The sequence below is a fragment of the Hyaena hyaena genome, unplaced genomic scaffold (genome assembly GCF_003009895.1).
Source record: "Hyaena hyaena isolate Hyena2069 unplaced genomic scaffold, ASM300989v1 scaffold_1159, whole genome shotgun sequence".
Lineage (NCBI taxonomy): Eukaryota > Metazoa > Chordata > Mammalia > Carnivora > Hyaenidae > Hyaena > Hyaena hyaena.
Window position 1 is genome coordinate 510,021 of NW_024081792.1, and position 18,115 is coordinate 528,135.

Sequence of the window (18,115 nt, forward strand, 5' to 3'; positions counted from 1 at the left end):
CTCACAGATTGTTTCAGCAATTCCCCTTCTCCATACCAGTCTCGTAGACACTGACCAGGTAGCTTAGTGTATCGGTAGTTCTCAGTGGACTCACATAAAAGCTCAAAAGTGGGAGAATTAGAACTTGGTGCACAGGGACCACAGGATCACACATAAGCAGTTTACACATCAGTTGGAAAGAAGACAGATATGAAATGTTTAAATGATTGTGCAATAGTTATAATAGCAACAGAGAATAAGACGTATCATGAAGCTATGGTTAAATATCAGTTGAGTGTATTAAGTTTGAATTCAGGAAAACAGTATTCTTTAGGTGAGTTTGAGAAGGTTCATAGAACTTTGAAAGATAGATAGGATATTGGTAAGTGAAAATAATGAAGAACATTCCAGACAAGGTCTATGGATGGTAGAAAAACCCAGAGCATAGCATCAGTAACAATACCAGTGCCTCATATTGACAGATTTGAAGTTTACAAAGGTAGACATTGCCTCATATCTCCTGAACAAGGTTGTTGTAAGGAACAAATAAGGAAACACCAGGTAATGTGATATCAGGGAGCAGTAAGTTAGCAGACCTGATTTTAGGCATCACAGTGGTGTCTGGTTGGAGATGGAGGATATGGAGAAGAAAAAGATGATGACTAGAATTTCTATTTTTTATTTTTTTAATGTTTATTTTTGAGAGAGAGAGTACAAGCAGGGGAGGGGCAGAGAGAGAGGGAGACAGAGAATCCAAAGCAGGCTCTGCAATGTCATATTTTGCCTCCAATGTGGGGCTCTAGTCCTTAAACTGTGAGGTCATGACCTAAGCCGAAGTTGGACGCTCATATGACTGAGCCATCCAGGCACCCCTGGAATTTTAAACCCTAATGATTAGAGAATGGAGACTGAAAACTATTCAGGAGACTGGCATTTCAGGTGTAGAGCTAGAGAGGAGGAGTCAATGTATAATTAACAGTCACCTCTGCAAAGCTGAGCCTGAGACGGTGCTGCCCTCATGAGATAGGAGCCAGGTCTTACATAGCCTGGGACCTTGGATTTAGGCTGGGATCTGGGGGTCCTAGGGCCCCTGGAAGCCCTCACCTCCAGCACAAATAGTAAGCCATGGTAGTATTCGGCACTGCTGATCACACACACGTCTGTGCGGTAAAGCCACAAAACTCCATCCGCACCAGGAGACAATGAGCTTAGTTTTATTCTCACTGTTATATGTTTTAAATATAAACAAACAAAATAAACCTGAAATGTAAAGACCTAGGTTCGGATCAAAGTGCTCTTCATTTTTACTTGGGTGTCAGAGTTCTTGAACAAGGCAAGCTTCCTGTAATTTTGGAGTAATAGTACCTAATTGAATTGTTAAAAGGATTAAGTAAGATTGTGTTCAGTGCTGTGTAGATAATAAATGTTTTAGAAATGTGAATTCTATAAAAGTTGATAGGCCTTTAATTTTCAGTTGCAGAAATAAAAAAATGTGACAGGATGAGTGCTTGAACAAAATTTTGGACCTGATTTTAGGCAGATTCAGGACTCTAAGTTGTTTTCACCATTAGATTGTCACTTCAGTGGTCTCTACCCCGCTGTGCTGCCTTTTGAGATCCTCTGGAATCTAAAAGCACATAAAGAATGAGAAACTGTCTTCTAATGACAAGACAAATTGGAGACTATCTGCTGAGCCTTTATAGTATTTGTAGCTTTATACTTTATAGTATTTGTAGCTTATTAAAAATCCTATAAAATAATGGTGCAAGTTTTATGAAGTATTAAGCTTCAAAAATATTTTCAATTAGTAGTATTTATAAAACTTGAAGGGGCGCCTGGGTGGCTCAGTCGGTTGCATGTCTGACTTCGGCTCAGGTCATGATCTCATGGCTCCCTGAGTTCGAGCCCCACGCCGGGGCTCTGTGCTGACAGCTCAGAGCCTGGAGCCTGCTTCAGATTCTGTGTCTCCCTCTCTCTCTGCCCCTTCCCCGCTTATGCTCTGTCTCTCTCAAAAACATAAATATTTTTAAAAATTTAGAAAACTTGAATAAAATCTCAGTATACAGATCTTTTCCTATAGACATAAAGTTATCTTAGATGTGATGGAGTTTCAGTTTAAGATTGGAAAATGGTACTCATTTCGGGGTTTATCTTCATTTGATTAATAAATGACTTGTATTCAAGAACTTTTTAACTTACATCCAACCCAAACCTGGATTAGCAGAATGTTGTTTGTAATGTTGAGAAGTGAGTTTTACAAAATGCCATTTGTAATATAAACTAGTCAGACGACTCAGAGGGTTTTATTTGGCTATAATTTTGTTTGTGCTTTATGAGAGCCATGGTCATTGTTTTCATCCTTCAGGGTATCTCCAAGAAGCATACTTATGGACCAAACAAGTTCTGACCATCATGGAGAAGTCTCTGGTCCTGCTCCGAGAGGTGACAGACGGCTCCCTCTATGAAGGAGTTGCCTATGGCAGCTACACCACTAGATCACTCTTCCAGTACATGTTTCTCGTTCAGAGGCACTTTGACATCAACCACTTTGGCCACCCGTGGCTTAAACAACACTTTGCATTTATGTATAGAACCATCTTACCAGGTATGGTGAGGAATCAGAAGTGGGAAAACATTACCTATCACCGTTTTTTCTGATTATGAAAATGGGCTCGATGAGGAAAAGAAATGTGGGGGTTGAGTCATATTGAGGTTAAATTTTTTGTAAAAAAAAAAAAAAAAAGAGTCAAAGAAGAATTCAAGAGTTACATAATACATAGAACATTTTGGGGAGTTAATGTGAGGATTTGTGATTTACGTACTACAAAGCTCAGAGCATAATGGATCAAATATCATTTGTAGCCCCCATAGTACTTTTATTTCTGTAGGTGTAAAACTTGGGTACATGTACAAATAACTTTTCAAGAATCTTGACAAAATATAAACATTTATGATTACATGTTAATTTTCCTTGACTGCTTGATCGTGGATTGATTCTCTTTAATTTTTTAGTTTTTAGTGTTTATTTCCAAACTATATAGATATTCAGAATGAGAGATTATACTTACGTATTTGCTGGAACGTTAGTGTTTTCTTTAAACAGTTTATTGAAATAAATAATATAAAATATTAAAAAATGATTGACTATAGGGGCCCCTGGGTGGTTCAGTCAGTTAAGTGTCCAACTTCAGTTTATGTCATGATCTCAAGGTTGGTGAGTTCGAGCCCCACATTGGGCTCTGTGCTGACAGCTCAGAGCCTGGAGCCTCCTTTGGATTCTGTGTGTGTCTCTCTCTCTGCCCCTCCCCTGCTTATGCTCTCTCTCTCCCTCTGTCACTCAAAAATAAACAAACATTAAAAAAATTTTTTTAAAGGAATTGTTATAAAACTTCTAATTCAGTGTTGTTATGTAGGTAAGGCTTCTAAGAGAACTGGCTCTAAAGATGTATATGATTTAAGAATGCATTCATTTCTAGGACAGCCTTGTAACTCTCATTTCTAAACAAGATTAAGATGTTAGAAAAAGTTTAGAAGTTAGATTTTCATCAGGATGGGGAGTCCCCCCGCCCCCCCCCCCGTGAAATGCAGCTTTTAAATGATGATTCTAGACCTACATTAAAGAATCCAGTCTTTAAATCTTTTGCTCTGGTTGTGTACAAATGGACTGAATAGAATCTCCATTATTGGATTAGATATCCAGAAAATACTACAGAGCAAAAGAACCCTAAGATTCTTAAAGTTTAGTTGAGACTTAACATTACTGCTTATTCTTAGATAGGCAGGAGAGGTCTGTTTTGTAGTTTATCTTGATAAAAAGGCCATCTAAAGCAAGGGGTCTTGAAGAGGTCTCAGAGCTTTATAATTTCAGCTGAGATCTAACAGGCAGCCATATCACTGCCATGAGCTGTGTCCCTGACTGCATTCTAAACTGGAAAAGACAGTATAAATACCTCTAAGAGAAAGATTCATGTATTTGTGTCAATCAGTCTAGCAAACCTATATCGAACATCTTTGTTCCAGGCATTATACAAGGTAGGGGATTCAGAGATAAATAAAGCATATCATCTGCTTTCAGGGAATTCACAGATTAATAGAAGATTCAGAAAGTCACATTTTATCATAAGCCTTTCTTGGGGTAGCATTCACTAAGCTGGTAGAAGCAAAAACAGTAGCTGTAAATTATGTAAATACGGTCATGGTATCTTTTCAGAAGGGATTATGTGTTAAAAGTCAGTCTGTTCTCAAGAGCCTTTCTTTTTTTTTTTCCCCTCTACAATGTCCATTCTAGTACTGATTATTCCTATTTCTGGCTCAGAATTGTCTCCCATTCTTTTTCAAGAACACCTGGGGCATATCCAGTCTTACCTGCTTTTGTTTTGCTGATATTCCTGTATGATCTTTGCATTTTCTCTCTAACTTCCAGAATTAGCAGGCTCTTCTATGGGAATTATTTTCTTCCTATAGAAATGGAGTTTCTCTCCTAAACTTATAACTTCCACTTTATTGGATGCCAGATCGAAGCATCTTTTGTCATTATCTGGGCTTAGAATGTGGGATGAGTTGGTAGCAGAGCTGGTGTACATTTGAGGTTCAGGAGCTCACCATACACCAGAAGATAGCCAATGTGTCTATGCAGATATAATTACACGTAGCATGGACATTGGAAAATGAGGAAGTGGGCAGTGTACATATGTGTTAATAATTGTGGAACTTCCATTAGCAATAATAAGCTGCCACATAGCAGACATAGACTTGCACACAAGATTTGTTGAAGGCCTTCAGAGGGATTCTGATACACTGGGCTGGGGTATAGTATGGACGTTGCATTGCGTTTTTTTAATCCAAGATACACAGTTGATTCTAATTAGCAACCAGGGTTGAAAATCATTGTTTAGATCTTTATGGGAGTATATAGTCTCCCATTTATCTTAATTCTGTCAAACTTCGTTCCCCAGGGTTTCAAAGAACTGTGGCTATTGCAGACTCCAATTACAACTGGTTTTATGGTCCAGAAAGCCAATTAGTGTTCCTGGATAAATTTGTCATGCGTAACGGCAGTGGTAACTGGCTGGCTGACCAAATCAGGAGGAACCGTGTGATGGAAGGTCCAGGGACACCATCCAAAGGCCAGCGCTGGTGCACTCTCCACACGGAATTTCTCTGGTATGACACGTGGGACTGCTGGGAGGAGGAGGAAGGAATTGTGCCAGGGATACAGCGTGCTAGTTTTTTGCAATTAAAAAAAAAAAAAAAAAACCAGCTATCTAAAGTTCTTTGTAACCCTTTCTCCGTCCCCTCCGCCCTTGCAACTTCAATTCATATCCCACAACAGCAGCGTTTGACACTGTTAGAAACCTTTCCTTACATGTAAGATCTCATTACTGTTTGCAGTTTTTGGTTTTCTCATATTGGGAGGTGCCTTAGGCTCACATATTTAATAGATGTACATGTTTTGATTAACATCATTTTTGAAATCATAAAAAGAGAAAAGCACAAAATTTAGATTCAGTTCCTCTGACAATCACACCAAACAAATAAATAAAGGTAGTAAAGTGTTTTTGTTTTAGTAAATGGAGCATTATAATCTTCTAATAGCAAAGCTTTTACTAAATTTCCAAAACTGTTTAAAAGTGTTTGACAGTATTTGACAGTTTCACTTTGATAATAAAAGAACCATGTAATTTTTTTTGCCTTAATCTTTTAAGCCCAGAAAGAGAAGCCAGGGCCTCCTGTTTAAAGTACTGCCAAGTATATTGTTGGCATCCAATAAATTAAAATAAAAATTACAGGGAACTGGTTAATCATTAATCCTTGATGTCTTTTCAAGCTATTGAAATGTGTATTCAACTCCAAAATAAGCTTCTGTGGTTTGATTTACTTCTCTTGGTTATTATTTTTTTAATTTAAAAAAGAGGGAAAAAAACATTAATAAAGTTAAAACTGGTTATACTTTAACCAGCATTTTTAAAAACTATTGTCACAGGAAAAGTAGTAATTTAATGTGATTTCACTTCACTTAGCCTAAATAAATGACCAGGAGAGCCCTAGAAAGCTGACTATAGGAATCAGAGTAATGCTAAGTTTAACTTGGTTCAAATTCTGCCATTTATAGGAGTATGCAGAGTGACCAAAATCAGAGGAGTATTGCCAGTTTGTCTTGTATCTGGATTTGTTAAATCACAATAATTAAGTCAACATTATTAACTAGACCCAAACAGAGACACAATTTCTGATGTCCTGAGATTCCAGCACAAGAGACAAAGTGACCAAAATCAAACACCAGTAAGATTAACTCTGCCATTGGCGATTGATTCATTTTAGAGAAAAGTATCTAAGAGCCAGTAATCAAGGCCTTCCTTTCTTCCCTTGAGCAGGAAATACTCCAAACCTGTCAGAAATGTTATCTCAAATCATCAAAAGCAAACAGTCTGGTTTATGATTACTTTGGGGGCTTTCCTGAATCACAAACTTGTGTTCTTAATCACTGTGAAAATGTAATGTTATTTATTATATTAATTTTACAGTTTTACATTCTTTTTTTAAGTTTATTTATTTTGAGAGAGAGTACGCACAAGTGAGGGAGGGGCAGAGAGAAGGAGAGACAGAATCCTAAGCAGGCTACACCCCATCATCATAGAGCCTGATGTGGGGCTCGAACTCACAAACCGTGAAATCATGACCTGAGCTGAGATCAAGAGTCAGACACTTTTTAAAAAAATTTTTTAATGCTTTATTTTATTTTTGAGAGGGAGACAGAGTGCAAGTGGGGAGGGGCAGAGAGAGGGAGACATAGAATCTGAAGCAGGCTCCAGGTTCTGAGCTGGCAGCACAGAGCCTGATACGGGGCTCAAACTCACAAACCTTGAGATCATGACCTGAGCCCAAGTCTGACACTCAACCGACTAAGCCACCCAGGCATCCCAAGGGTCAGATACTTAACTGGCTGCACCGCCCAGGTGCCTGTCATCCACTTATATTCCTTTTTTTTAAAATTTATTTTTAGTATTTATTTTTTGAGAGAGAGAGCAAGAGAGAGAGAGCACAAGTGTGAGTAGGAGAAGGGCAGAGAGAGAAGGAGACACAGAATCTGAAGCTGTCAGCTCAGAGCCCAACATGGGGCTCAAACTCACAAACCACGAGATCATGACCTGAGCTGAGGTCAGACACCTAACTGACTGAGGCACCCAAGTGCCCACCCCACTTATATTCTTAAGTGTGGTATTGGTAGTAAACTTTATCTAGTGTGTGAAGTTCAATTCTATTTAAATTTATTTTTTTAGAGGCTGAAAGTACTCTACCAAACTTTCAATAATATCAGCCATGGCAGAACAGCACTTCCTTACAACTTGAGGCTTGTTAGAGTCTAGATTCTAACATGGGGTTCTCTAGAACAGGAGCCCCTGGACTAGAAGTGTAGATGGGAGTTTAATTCTATGAGCCCCAGTCATTTGGATGAGATAGCAGCTCTGGGATCGTTAGATGAAGAAGGTCCGTGTAGTGATTAACAGCAGCAGCCATTTCAGGCTTAAACCCAAGGATCCCATGGTGTGAAGAAGTACTCCTGTCCCATTCACTAGGGTGCTCCCCTGTGCATGCTTATTCACAGGTGTTTCTGGAAATATCCCTAATACAGAACACACTGCTGGCACTCTGGGTAGCATGTGTGGTTTCCTCCAGCCACGTCACAGAGTGGCATCACAGTCCTGATGTGTTATTTTAACTTGTACCAGAAACCCATTTAATTGTTTAAACATGAATCCTTTCAGGTACGATGCCAGCTTGAAATCTGTCCCTCCTCCAGATTTCGGCACCCCTACATTGCATTATTTTGAAGACTGGGGTGTTGTGACTTATGGAAGTGCCCTGCCTGCAGAAATCAATAGATCTTTTCTTTCCTTCAAGTCAGGAAAACTTGGGGGCCGTGCAATATATGACATTGTCCACAGAAACAAATACAAAGATTGGATCAAAGGATGGAGAAATTTTAACGCCGGTCATGAACATCCTGATCAAAACTCATTTACCTTTGCTCCCAATGGTGTGCCTTTCATCACTGAGGCTCTCTATGGGCCAAAGTACACCTTCTTCAACAATGTTTTGATGTTTTCCCCAGCCGTGTCAAAGAGCTGCTTTTCTCCATGGGAGGGTCAGGTCACGGAAGACTGCTCATCGAAATGGTCTAAATACAAGCATGACCTGGCTGCCAGCTGCCAGGGGAGAGTGGTTGCAGCGATGGAGAAAAATGGAGTGGTTTTCATCCGAGGGGAAGGTGTGGGAGCTTATAACCCCCAGCTTAATCTGAGGAACGTTCAGAGGAATCTGATCCTCCTGCATCCACAGCTGCTTCTCCTCGTGGACCAAATACACCTGGGAGAGGAGAGCCCCTTGGAGACCGCGGCAAGCTTCTTCCACAATGTGGATGTTCCCTTTGAGGAAACTGTGGTAGATGGGGTCCACGGGGCTTTCATCAGGCAGCGGGATGGTCTGTACAAAATGTACTGGATGGACGATACTGGCTACAGTGAGAAAGCAACCTTTGCTTCAGTGACATACCCTCGGGGCTATCCCTACAATGGGACAAACTATGTGAATGTCACCATGCACCTCCGGAGTCCCATCACCAGGACCGCTTACCTCTTCATAGGGCCGTCTGTAGATGTTCAGAGTTTCAGCATCCACGGGGACTCCCAGCAACTGGATGTGTTCGTAGCCACCAGCCAGCATGCCTACGCCACTTACCTTTGGACAGGAGAGACCACGGGACAGTCTGCCTTCGCACAGGTCATTGCAGATCGTCAGAAAATTCTGTTCGACCGGAGCTCGGCCATCAAGAGCGCCACCGTGCCTGAAGTGAAGGACTATGCTGCTATTGTGGAACAGAACCTGCAGCGTTTTAAGCCAGTGTTCCAGCTGCTGGAGAAGCAGATCCTGTCCCGAGTCCGGAACACAGCCAGCTTTAGGAAGACCGCTGAGCGCCTGCTGAGATTTTCGGACAAGAGACAGACAGAGGAGGCCATCGACAGGATTTTTGCCATATCGCAGCAGCAGCAGCAGCAAAGCAAGTCCAAGAAAAACCGAAGGGTGGGCAAACGCTATAAATTTGTGGATGCCGTCCCTGATATTTTTGCACAGATTGAAGTCAATGAAAAAAAGATTCGACAAAAAGCTCAGATTTTGGCACAGAAAGAACTGCCCATAGATGAAGATGAAGAAATGAAAGACCTCTTAGATTTTGCAGATGTAACGTATGAGAAACACAAAAACGGTGGCTTGATGAAAGGCCGGTTTGGACAGACGCGGATGATGACGACAACTCGCAGCAGAGCCCCGTCTGCTTCATATACCAAACTATTCCTGATCCTGAACATCGCTATTTTCTTTGTCATGTTGGCAATGCAACTGACTTATTTCCAGAGGGCCCAGAGCCTGCATGGCCAAAGATGTCTTTACGCAGTCCTTCTCATAGACAGCTGTATTTTATTGTGGTTGTACTCTTCTTGTTCCCAGTCACAGTGTTAGCGTTAAAGCCATGCATTGCTTGATTGTTGTGTGGTCACAAGAGTCTATGCAAAAGAAAAAAAAAATCTTTTCTAAATTGCCCTAAATTGTTACTGGACGTTTTATCTCAGATTCATCTTAACAAATTAAAGGGAAGATGTTTTTCATACAAGAAAGCAGGCATATGGAGAAATCGGAATCGGAGAGGAAAAGGTTTATCAGAGGAAGAAGAATAGTGTGGTTGCCCCATGATTGTTTCTGGAAGGAATTGGCTTGGCTAATTTAGCAGTGCATACAGTTCTACTCTTAGAAGAAATGACAAGTCTGGTCTTAAGTAATATTTTTTCTTGAGAGAAAAAGATTGAGATAGATTTGGGTTTTATTAATATTAATTTAATGCTATTAGCAGTTTCAGATACTATTTTATGGAAAAGACAGAAGCCCACAGTTCTGAGAAATTCAGAAAAAAATGTCTAATGGTGTAATCACATTGACAAATAAGTATTGCTAAGTCCTGGTATGGTGGTGTTCACTTTCTTGGAGAGTAGTTCATGAGTGAATTGACAGCAGGAGCTGCACATTGGATTACTATTCGGACAACATAATAAAATGATGACAGATGATCATTAAAAAATTGAAATATATTTTCAGTAGAAAACACATATCAGTGAATGAATATTTCCTTGATGATATTGGTCTCTGCACACATAATGCATCCATTGGTTGTTCAATAAGTAAGACAATTACAGACAACTTCATTTTCTGTTTTCCTTCCTTATATGGAAAACTATTGTAGACCCAGGGACTCTACTTCAAAGTAAAATATTTTATACCCCGAACATTGATTTCAATACCAAAGAAGATGGGGAAGCTAAAAATCGGATATGATTCTTATGTTTTTTAATAGAAAACTTTAAGTTTATTTTGCTAAATAAACATCATAATTATGATTTATCTAAAGTGTCTTCATTGTTCTATTACATTAAATGCAGATGCAACGGTTTTGAAATCTGTGAAGGGAACTGTTATTTGGACCATGTGTTAATTAAACCTATAAAGTAGTGTTTGAAATGAAAGAAGTAATTTCTCTGCCCTGTACCTTTTCGTTGTCTATTTTAAACATTTCAAACAAATTTGAAAGGTGGTCTATTTTAAACATTTGAAGCAAAAGCCAATTTCTTTTTCTTTTTTTTTTTTTTATTTCTGACACTTAAATATCAAACTTAAAAACCTACAATTGCCATAGTTATTTTTAGTTAAGTTCTCAGGTGGTAACAGGAGAGCGGAGTACTGGAAACATATTCCACAGTTTATATTTCAGCATAAGAAAATGATCTACTTACAAAGAACTTAAGAGTAAATTATCTCACATTCCACATAGTTGAGTCTTACAGATTTCTTCCTTGAAAACAGAAAATATGCTTCGCTCAAAGTTTACAGTAAGGACGAATGCACAGATATGGAGGTTGTAGTAAGGGCAATCTTTTCTTTTTACTTGTCCTTTTGGTTCATGGACATCCCAGTATGTAACAGAAAACAAGGAAATGGAGAAACTCTCAGTAGCGCCCTTTTGCAGTTCTAATTTTGAACTTTCTTACGTAAAGTAAACCCAAGTTTTAACTTTTAACTCTGCTTCACCATTACACTTGGAATTGAGAAAATGACTTCTGAGGAAGTATTTTTCCTTTCATGGGAGAAATCTCTGGGGAGGATGTCATTACACACTGTTTAAAAGAATAATGTTTTCAAAAGAATAATGCTTCCGTTTGTCCTGCATGGATGTTGTTACTGGGATTTAAACTTGCTTTATGTGACAGTTTCTCCGTTTACTTAACCTCATTCAAGATTCCTCTCTTGTCTTTCTCATTCAAAAGGATGAATTGTCTGAAATGATCAAAAGCAAATTTAAAAAAAAAAAAAAAGGAGGGGGAGGGAGGATTGCTCTCTGAGGCTACCAAGCAAACCTGATCTCAGATCCAAACACTCAACACATACTTTCTAATATGGATAAAAAGTGCAAGCGAGTGCCAGATTCAGCTTTCCTTTTGTTTTCATTAGGTTAGGGCAGACAGTGAATTAGTCATCATAGCATGGCCCAGTCTAACACATTAGTTCATTTTTTAAGCAATTTTTAAAAATATGGTAATCACGCGTCTTTGAAAATTCATTAACTGGGTTTTTTTCCCTTCTAATTGGACCTCGTATTTCACTTAAAAAGAAACTTCCAGAGGCAGTGACTTAAGTGGTTTAGTAAAAAAGAAAATGCTGAAACAAATCACAGCTCTTTATAAATGAGACATGTTTTATATCGGGGATAGTGCATATTTGAATAAAACCAAGCAATGTTAAATCTCCCTTGTAACTGAGTAATCAATTATGAAATCTGTTTCAGGGCTGCTCACTGCAAGGTGTGTTTCAAGTTCATTGAATAATATGTAAGCTGTTTTTCAGGAGATTGGCAGGACTCTAGCCCTAGCCTTAAAGAAACTTTGGGAATTAATAGCATACACGTTTTGTGCAGTGGAAGGAGCATGCATATTCCTTGGTTGGTAACTGATTAGCTAACAAACAGCTATGATGATGGATGAGACAACATCTGCTAAGAACAGTCTTTTGAGGTCGTTGTTACAATTGTTAATAAAGTCAGGTGGAAGACCTTATTCTGGGATTGTTTTAATGATTAAAATTTATTGTATTGCCTAGAATATTGAATGAAGTCTTCCACAAATATTTTAGTCATGATTTTAAAGAAATAGCAAATGTCCTAAGATTGATAGTTTTAACAGAATATTATGCACCGCGAATGTTTTCTTTCTTTTTATGTTTTATTTATTTTTGAGAGAGAGAGAGAGTGACAGCGTGAGCAGGAGAGGGACAGAAAGAGAGGGAGATACCGAATTCAAAGACAGGCTCCAGGCTCTGAGCTAACTATCAGCACACACAGAGCCCGACGTAGGGCTCGAACCCACAAAGAGATCATGACCTGAGCCGAAGCCAGACCCTTAACCGACTGAGCCACCCAGGCATCCCACCCTGAATGTTTTTTAAAAGAAAAATTTACATTAGAATTGATTCCGTTTTTAAAACAAAATCTTGATCATTCACAGAACTGCCCACAAAGGAATTCGAGACTTCTCCAAATGTTTCAGAGGAAACAAGTTGTGAAATGTTGAATTTGTAAGTTAAAAAATACATTCATGTTTTTCCTTAGAAATATAAACAAGACTAAAATGGATATGATGATAGGGAGGAAGCCCATGTAATTTATCATCTGAACTAGGCACTTATGAGAGTTAAAGGAAGAGCAAACCACAGATATAAACCAAGACTGTTCTGGGAACACGAGGACATACAGCCATCTATGCTATAGATAATTCAGGAAATGAAAGTTCTCTCAGGGAGGTGCGTGTGAAGGTCTCACTTGTACTTTAGTGCTAAAAAGAAGGAACTTGAGATGATCTCATTTTGCCTCCAGAATATGCAGGTGGGGAAACAGCCTTCAGCAAAGGGGCTTTCCTCCCTCCCACTTCCTGTCATGCTTATTCCTGCACTCTTTCCATTTCCGTTGGCAAAGCCTGTTGCCTTGATTCTCCCGTCTTTAGGATCACGTTTTGACGAGGTCAGTTTCTGTAGCTTGTTTAGCTCACTGGCAAAGATAAATACTTTCCCAGCAGTGTTTCAGCTAGATATTTGCTTTATGCTGTCACATCGATGAACTGCTGACATTTCTCAGGAAATGACTACAAACAATCCATTCCTTTGTCTTAAATAGTTAATTTTCGGTCATCTATTTTAATAGGTTCAAACTCGCTTAAGCAAGACACATCACCACTTGCAGAACAAAGGTTGCATTGTGACTTTCTGGTTCTTCTGGGCTGTATAGTTTCTCTCTCTTTTGGGGAAAGAGGTTTTTGGGAGTTCCTTTTTCAGTTTTAGATTTTTTTTTCCCCTAAGTTATACATGAGTTTAAAAAGTAAAATAGTACTAAGAGGCTTGAATTTTTATTATTTATTTATTTTTAAATGTTTACTTACTTTGAGAGTTTGTGTGCAAGAGTGTGAGAAGGGGAGGGGCAGGGAGAGAGGGAGGAGGAGAATCCCAAGCAAACTGTCATTGGAGAGCCCAACACAGAGCTTGATCTATTGAATCATGAGACCATGACCTGAGTCAAAATCAAGAGTTGAACATTTTGGGGCACCTGGGCGGCTCAGTTGGTTAAGTGTCCAACTCTTGATTTCAGCTCAGATCATGATGTCACAAGGTCCAGCCCTGCGTCAGGCTCTCCTGAACTGACAGTAAGGAGCCTGCTTGAGAATCTCTTTCCTTTCTCTCTCTGTCCCTACGCCACTTGTGTTTTCTCTCTCTTTCTCTCCCCCCGATAAATAAATATTTTTTGAAAATTACCCAAAAAAGGTGGATGCTTTACCAACTGAGCCACCCAGGTGCCTCAAAAGGCATGTAATTTTAAACACATCCTGCCCACTCCTTTCTCACTCTAGATTTGTGCTTTCCAGAAGTAACTAATTTCGGATTGTCTTCACTGTTGAGTCCATTATGTCCTTGTTTATGATAAGGTCTAAAACTTCTTACCAATGAAGAAGATTTAGCTCCCGGGGCGCCTGGGTGGCTTAGTCGGTTAAGTGTCTGACTTGCGCTTAGGTCATGATCTCGCGGTTCGTGGGTTCAAGCCCTGCGTCGGGCTCTGTGCTGACTGCCAGCTCGGAGCCTGGAGCCTGTTTCAGTCTGTGACTCCCTCTCTCTCTGACCCTCCCCTGCTCACGCTGTCTCTCTCTCTCTCTCTCTCCTAGAAATAAATAAAACATTAAAAAATAATAATAATAAATAAAAAAAATAAAAAGAAGAAGATTTAGCTCCCTTGTCCATCTCCCTCTTCACTCGTTTCATTCACCCCCAGCCTTCTAACAGAGCTATCATAATTTTTGGTTAAGTCAGTATTCAGCATTTACGTACTATCACCATGATAAGTAGGACTCATGGGTTAGCCATGTAGAGCACTATCTTATTTATTTTCATGGAGAATTTTGTTTTCCCCAAAGTTAATGACTATTTCTTTTTTCCATTTGCTTAGTTGTCAAGCAATTTCATTTCATCTCCCAATTTTTCCCGTAGGAGTGGGAATCTCCCCCAAGTTCAGTCACCTCTGTAATCGGGTAAGCTCTCTGTGTTCTTGGGACCAGCCCTTCTTACATGGTATTTGTGCTCAGATCTCTTTTCTCCATCATTCTAAGGATTCTCTGTGCCTTTTTCTGTGTAGATCTTCTGCTTCTTGAACTTCATGCTTCCTTTTTCTTCATTAATATCTCATCTTGGTGGAGCATATCCTCCCTGAGATTTCTTTTTATTATTTTTTTTAACATTTATTCATTTTTGAGAATTGAGAGACAGAGCACGAGCCAGAGCACAAGCTGGGGAGGGGCAGAGAGAGAGGGAGACCCAGAATCAGAAGCAGTGTCCAGGCTCTGAGCTGTCAGCACAGAGCCCGGTGTGGGGCTCAAACCCATGGAGTGCAAGATCATGACCTGAGCTAAGTTGGATGCTTAATCAACCGAGCCACCCAGGCGCCTCCCTGAGGAAAAACATATGAGTGCTAAATATCTTGCCTCTTTACATGTCTGAAAAAAATGTTTATTCTCTCCTCTTGATCAGTCACTTAGCCAACAACTGTAGGTTGGAAATAACTTTTCCTCAGAATTGTGCAGGCATAGCTCTATGACTTCCCAAATGTTACTGAATTTTCTCTTGGACAGAGCAATTTTCAAAACCAAAGGCTCCACTTTCCTCCCTGGTTACTTCAGCAGAGGGATGCTGGCAGAAAGAGGCGCTTAATAAACCCAACTGCATGTGTTCTCAAGGTCATGGAGGAAGGCAGGTAGAGGTCTCGCTTACCCTCTGATAAAGCTCAGCATCTCCGCTCTCAGCCGTGTTGTGTCTTTAATTCAGAATCCCTCTTCTCAGTCTCTCCAGGGAGTCAAAGCCTCATCTTCTACTGGAGTCCAAGTGCGCTCTGCCTGCTGTGGTTGGATTTTCCACTTCCAGCTGCATCTCCCCCTTACCCCCGCCCCTGATCAGTGGTGCCTGCTGCCAATTCCTGAGCCTCCTTGCACTGCTGCAGAGCTGTTGACGACAACCCCATTCTCTTGCTGGCTTGGATTTCAGCCTCATGTTTAGTTCCCATTCATCCATCTTCTCTCAGCTTCCACAGTCTTATTCTATTCTCCATTCGTTCTACAAATATATATTACTTTTACTGAGCACCTACTATGTTCCAGGTACTGTTTTAGGAACTAGAAATTTGATAGAGAACAACAAAATAGAATCTGGTCCTTGGGTAGTTTATGTTCTGATATCAGTGGGTGAGTGGGAGAGGCAAATAACAACTACAATAAAAAAATATAGTGTGTCAGGTACTGATAAACATTATGGAGAATAAATAACGGGAGGGGATAGAAAGTGATGGTGAGCTGGTACTATTCTATAAAAAGTGGTTTCATATGTGACACATATGAGCAGACACTTGAAGAAAGGAAGATTTCTAGGAGAAGTGTGTTCCAGGTAGAGAGAAGTTACAAAGGCCCTGAGGTCAGTGTGTGTTTGAGGTGTTTCAAAAACAGGAGACCCGTGTGGCTGGAGCAGAGTAGGAAAGGGGAGAATACTGGGAAGCAAGATCTGATCATACATTCCCTCACAGGTTGTAGCAAAGCCTTGGATTTTGAGGTGAGAAGTCAGTGGGAGATGTGGCCGGCTGCAGGAGGAATAACTAGGGAGAGGTGAGTCCAGGAGCTTCTTATTTTCTAGATACCCAGCTGGTCCTAGAATACAGAAACAGGCTGTGGCTGAAGATGTAGTTGTTGGTGACTTTATTTTTTTAAGTTTATTTATCTTAGAGAGAGTAGAGCCAGACATGGAGCTCGATCCCACAAACCGTGAGATCATGACCTGAGCCAAGATCAAGAGTCAGACGCTTCACTGACTGAGCCACCCAGTGGTTGGTATCTCTTTAAAGGTTCAGTGGAAAATCCCTAGCTGTGTAAAGGGAGAAATGCATTCTGGGTAAATGGAATAGCATAAAGAAACCGATGTATGAAAAACCAAGACTTATTCAAGAATCCACCCAGATTGGTGGGGGTGGCTCATAGGACATGAAGTGGGGAGTGGTTGAAGATGAGACTGGAATGGAGAACCAGGAGAATATTAGAGAGGATTTTGCATGGCATGTTAAGAAATTTGAACTTCATTCTGCAGTGAGGGCTTCTCAATCTTTCTTATGCTTCAGCATAACTGAGGGATACAAACAATGCCCATTACTGAACCAGCATGGCAGTGCTTTTCACCATTGGGATATGTGGATAGGGTGGCCAAGGGGACTCAAAGGAGCAGAGGTGAAGGTAGCGCACATCTGTGTGTGTATGTATGTGTGTGAGGTTTCGAAAAATCCTTGTGGTGCTCATGTGCCATTTCCCATCTGTTCACTCTAGTGGAAGGTTTCCTTCTAGTTGGAAATCACTGCAAGCAATGGAGAGCCATTGAAAGATTTTCTTTTTAAATAGACAGATTTGTGTTTTATTCTTATATTTTCAATCTTTATTATTTTTGAGAGACAGAGACAGAGCTCGAGCAGGGGACCTGCAGAGAGAGAGGGAGACACAGAATCGGAAGCAGCTTCCAGGCTCTGAGCTGTCAGCACAAAGCCCAACAGGGGGCTTGAACCCATAGACTGTGAGATCTTGACCTGAGCCGAAGTTGAACACTTAACCGCCTGAGCCACCCAGGGCCACCCACAGATTTGCATTTTAGAAAGACAGCTTTAGCTTCAACGTAGAGGATAGACCCAATGGGGAAGAGATCGGAAGCTATTCCCACAGTTGTTCCATAGGTAGAAGATAATCAGCTCTTAAAGTCTAACGAGGGAGTATTAAAGATCCAGCTCGGGGCGCCTGGGTGGCTTAGTCAGTTAAGCGTCCGACTTTCGCTTAGGTCATGATCTCGTGGTTCGTGGGTTCGAGCCCCGCGTCGGGCTCTGTGCTGACTGCCAGCTCAGAGCCTGGAGCCTGTTTCAGTCTGTGACTCCCTCTCTCTCTGACCCTCCCCTGCTCACGCTGTCTCTCTCTCTCTCTCTCTCTCTCCTAGAAATTAAAAAAAAAAAAAAAGATCCAGCTCACACGCAAAACATATGGCCAAAAGGATATATATTTTGTGGAAATATAGGTCAACAGGTAATAAATCCAGGAGCCCTCAGGATGTATGTGTCTCTGAGTCCCATTTACTATAGAAGAGCGCAATTGCCTGCCACACCTCTGCTCCAGTCCTCTTGACTGTCCCTTGATAAACTTCGGAAATTGTCCAGGTCTTCCTGCCACTTCTATTTTCAGCCTGCCTGTTTCAGAGACTCAACATAAATTGGTGTGGCTGGGGTCAGGGTGTATAATGCAGGGTGGTGGAAAACAAAACTAAAAAATTAGACAATGATGGGGCACCTGGGTGGCTCAGTCAGTTAAGCTTCCAACTTTGGCTCAGGTTATGATATCACAGCTTGTGAGTTCGAGTCCCAAGTCGGTCTCTGTGCTGACAGCTCAGAGCCTGGATTTGGATTCGAAGTCTCCCTCTCTCTGTCTCTCCC

General features: G+C 40.6%; 1 protein-coding gene across 2 annotated transcripts in view; it reads left to right on the forward strand.

Moving 5' to 3' along the window:
* DSE (dermatan sulfate epimerase) overlaps positions 1-10,431 on the forward strand; it is a 78,519-nt gene extending 68,088 nt beyond the window's left edge. Inside the window, exons 4-6 of one of the 2 annotated variants that reach the window (XM_039222575.1) lie at positions 2,345-2,584; positions 4,935-5,142; positions 7,746-10,431. In XM_039222575.1, the coding sequence (XP_039078506.1) occupies positions 2,345-2,584; positions 4,935-5,142; positions 7,746-9,498 (2,201 nt within the window). In that variant the 3' untranslated portion in view covers positions 9,499-10,431. The remainder of the gene's footprint in view (positions 1-2,344; positions 2,585-4,934; positions 5,143-7,745) is intronic. The other variant, XM_039222576.1, reaches the window with a different exon arrangement.
* The last annotated feature ends 7,684 nt before the right edge of the window (positions 10,432-18,115 follow it).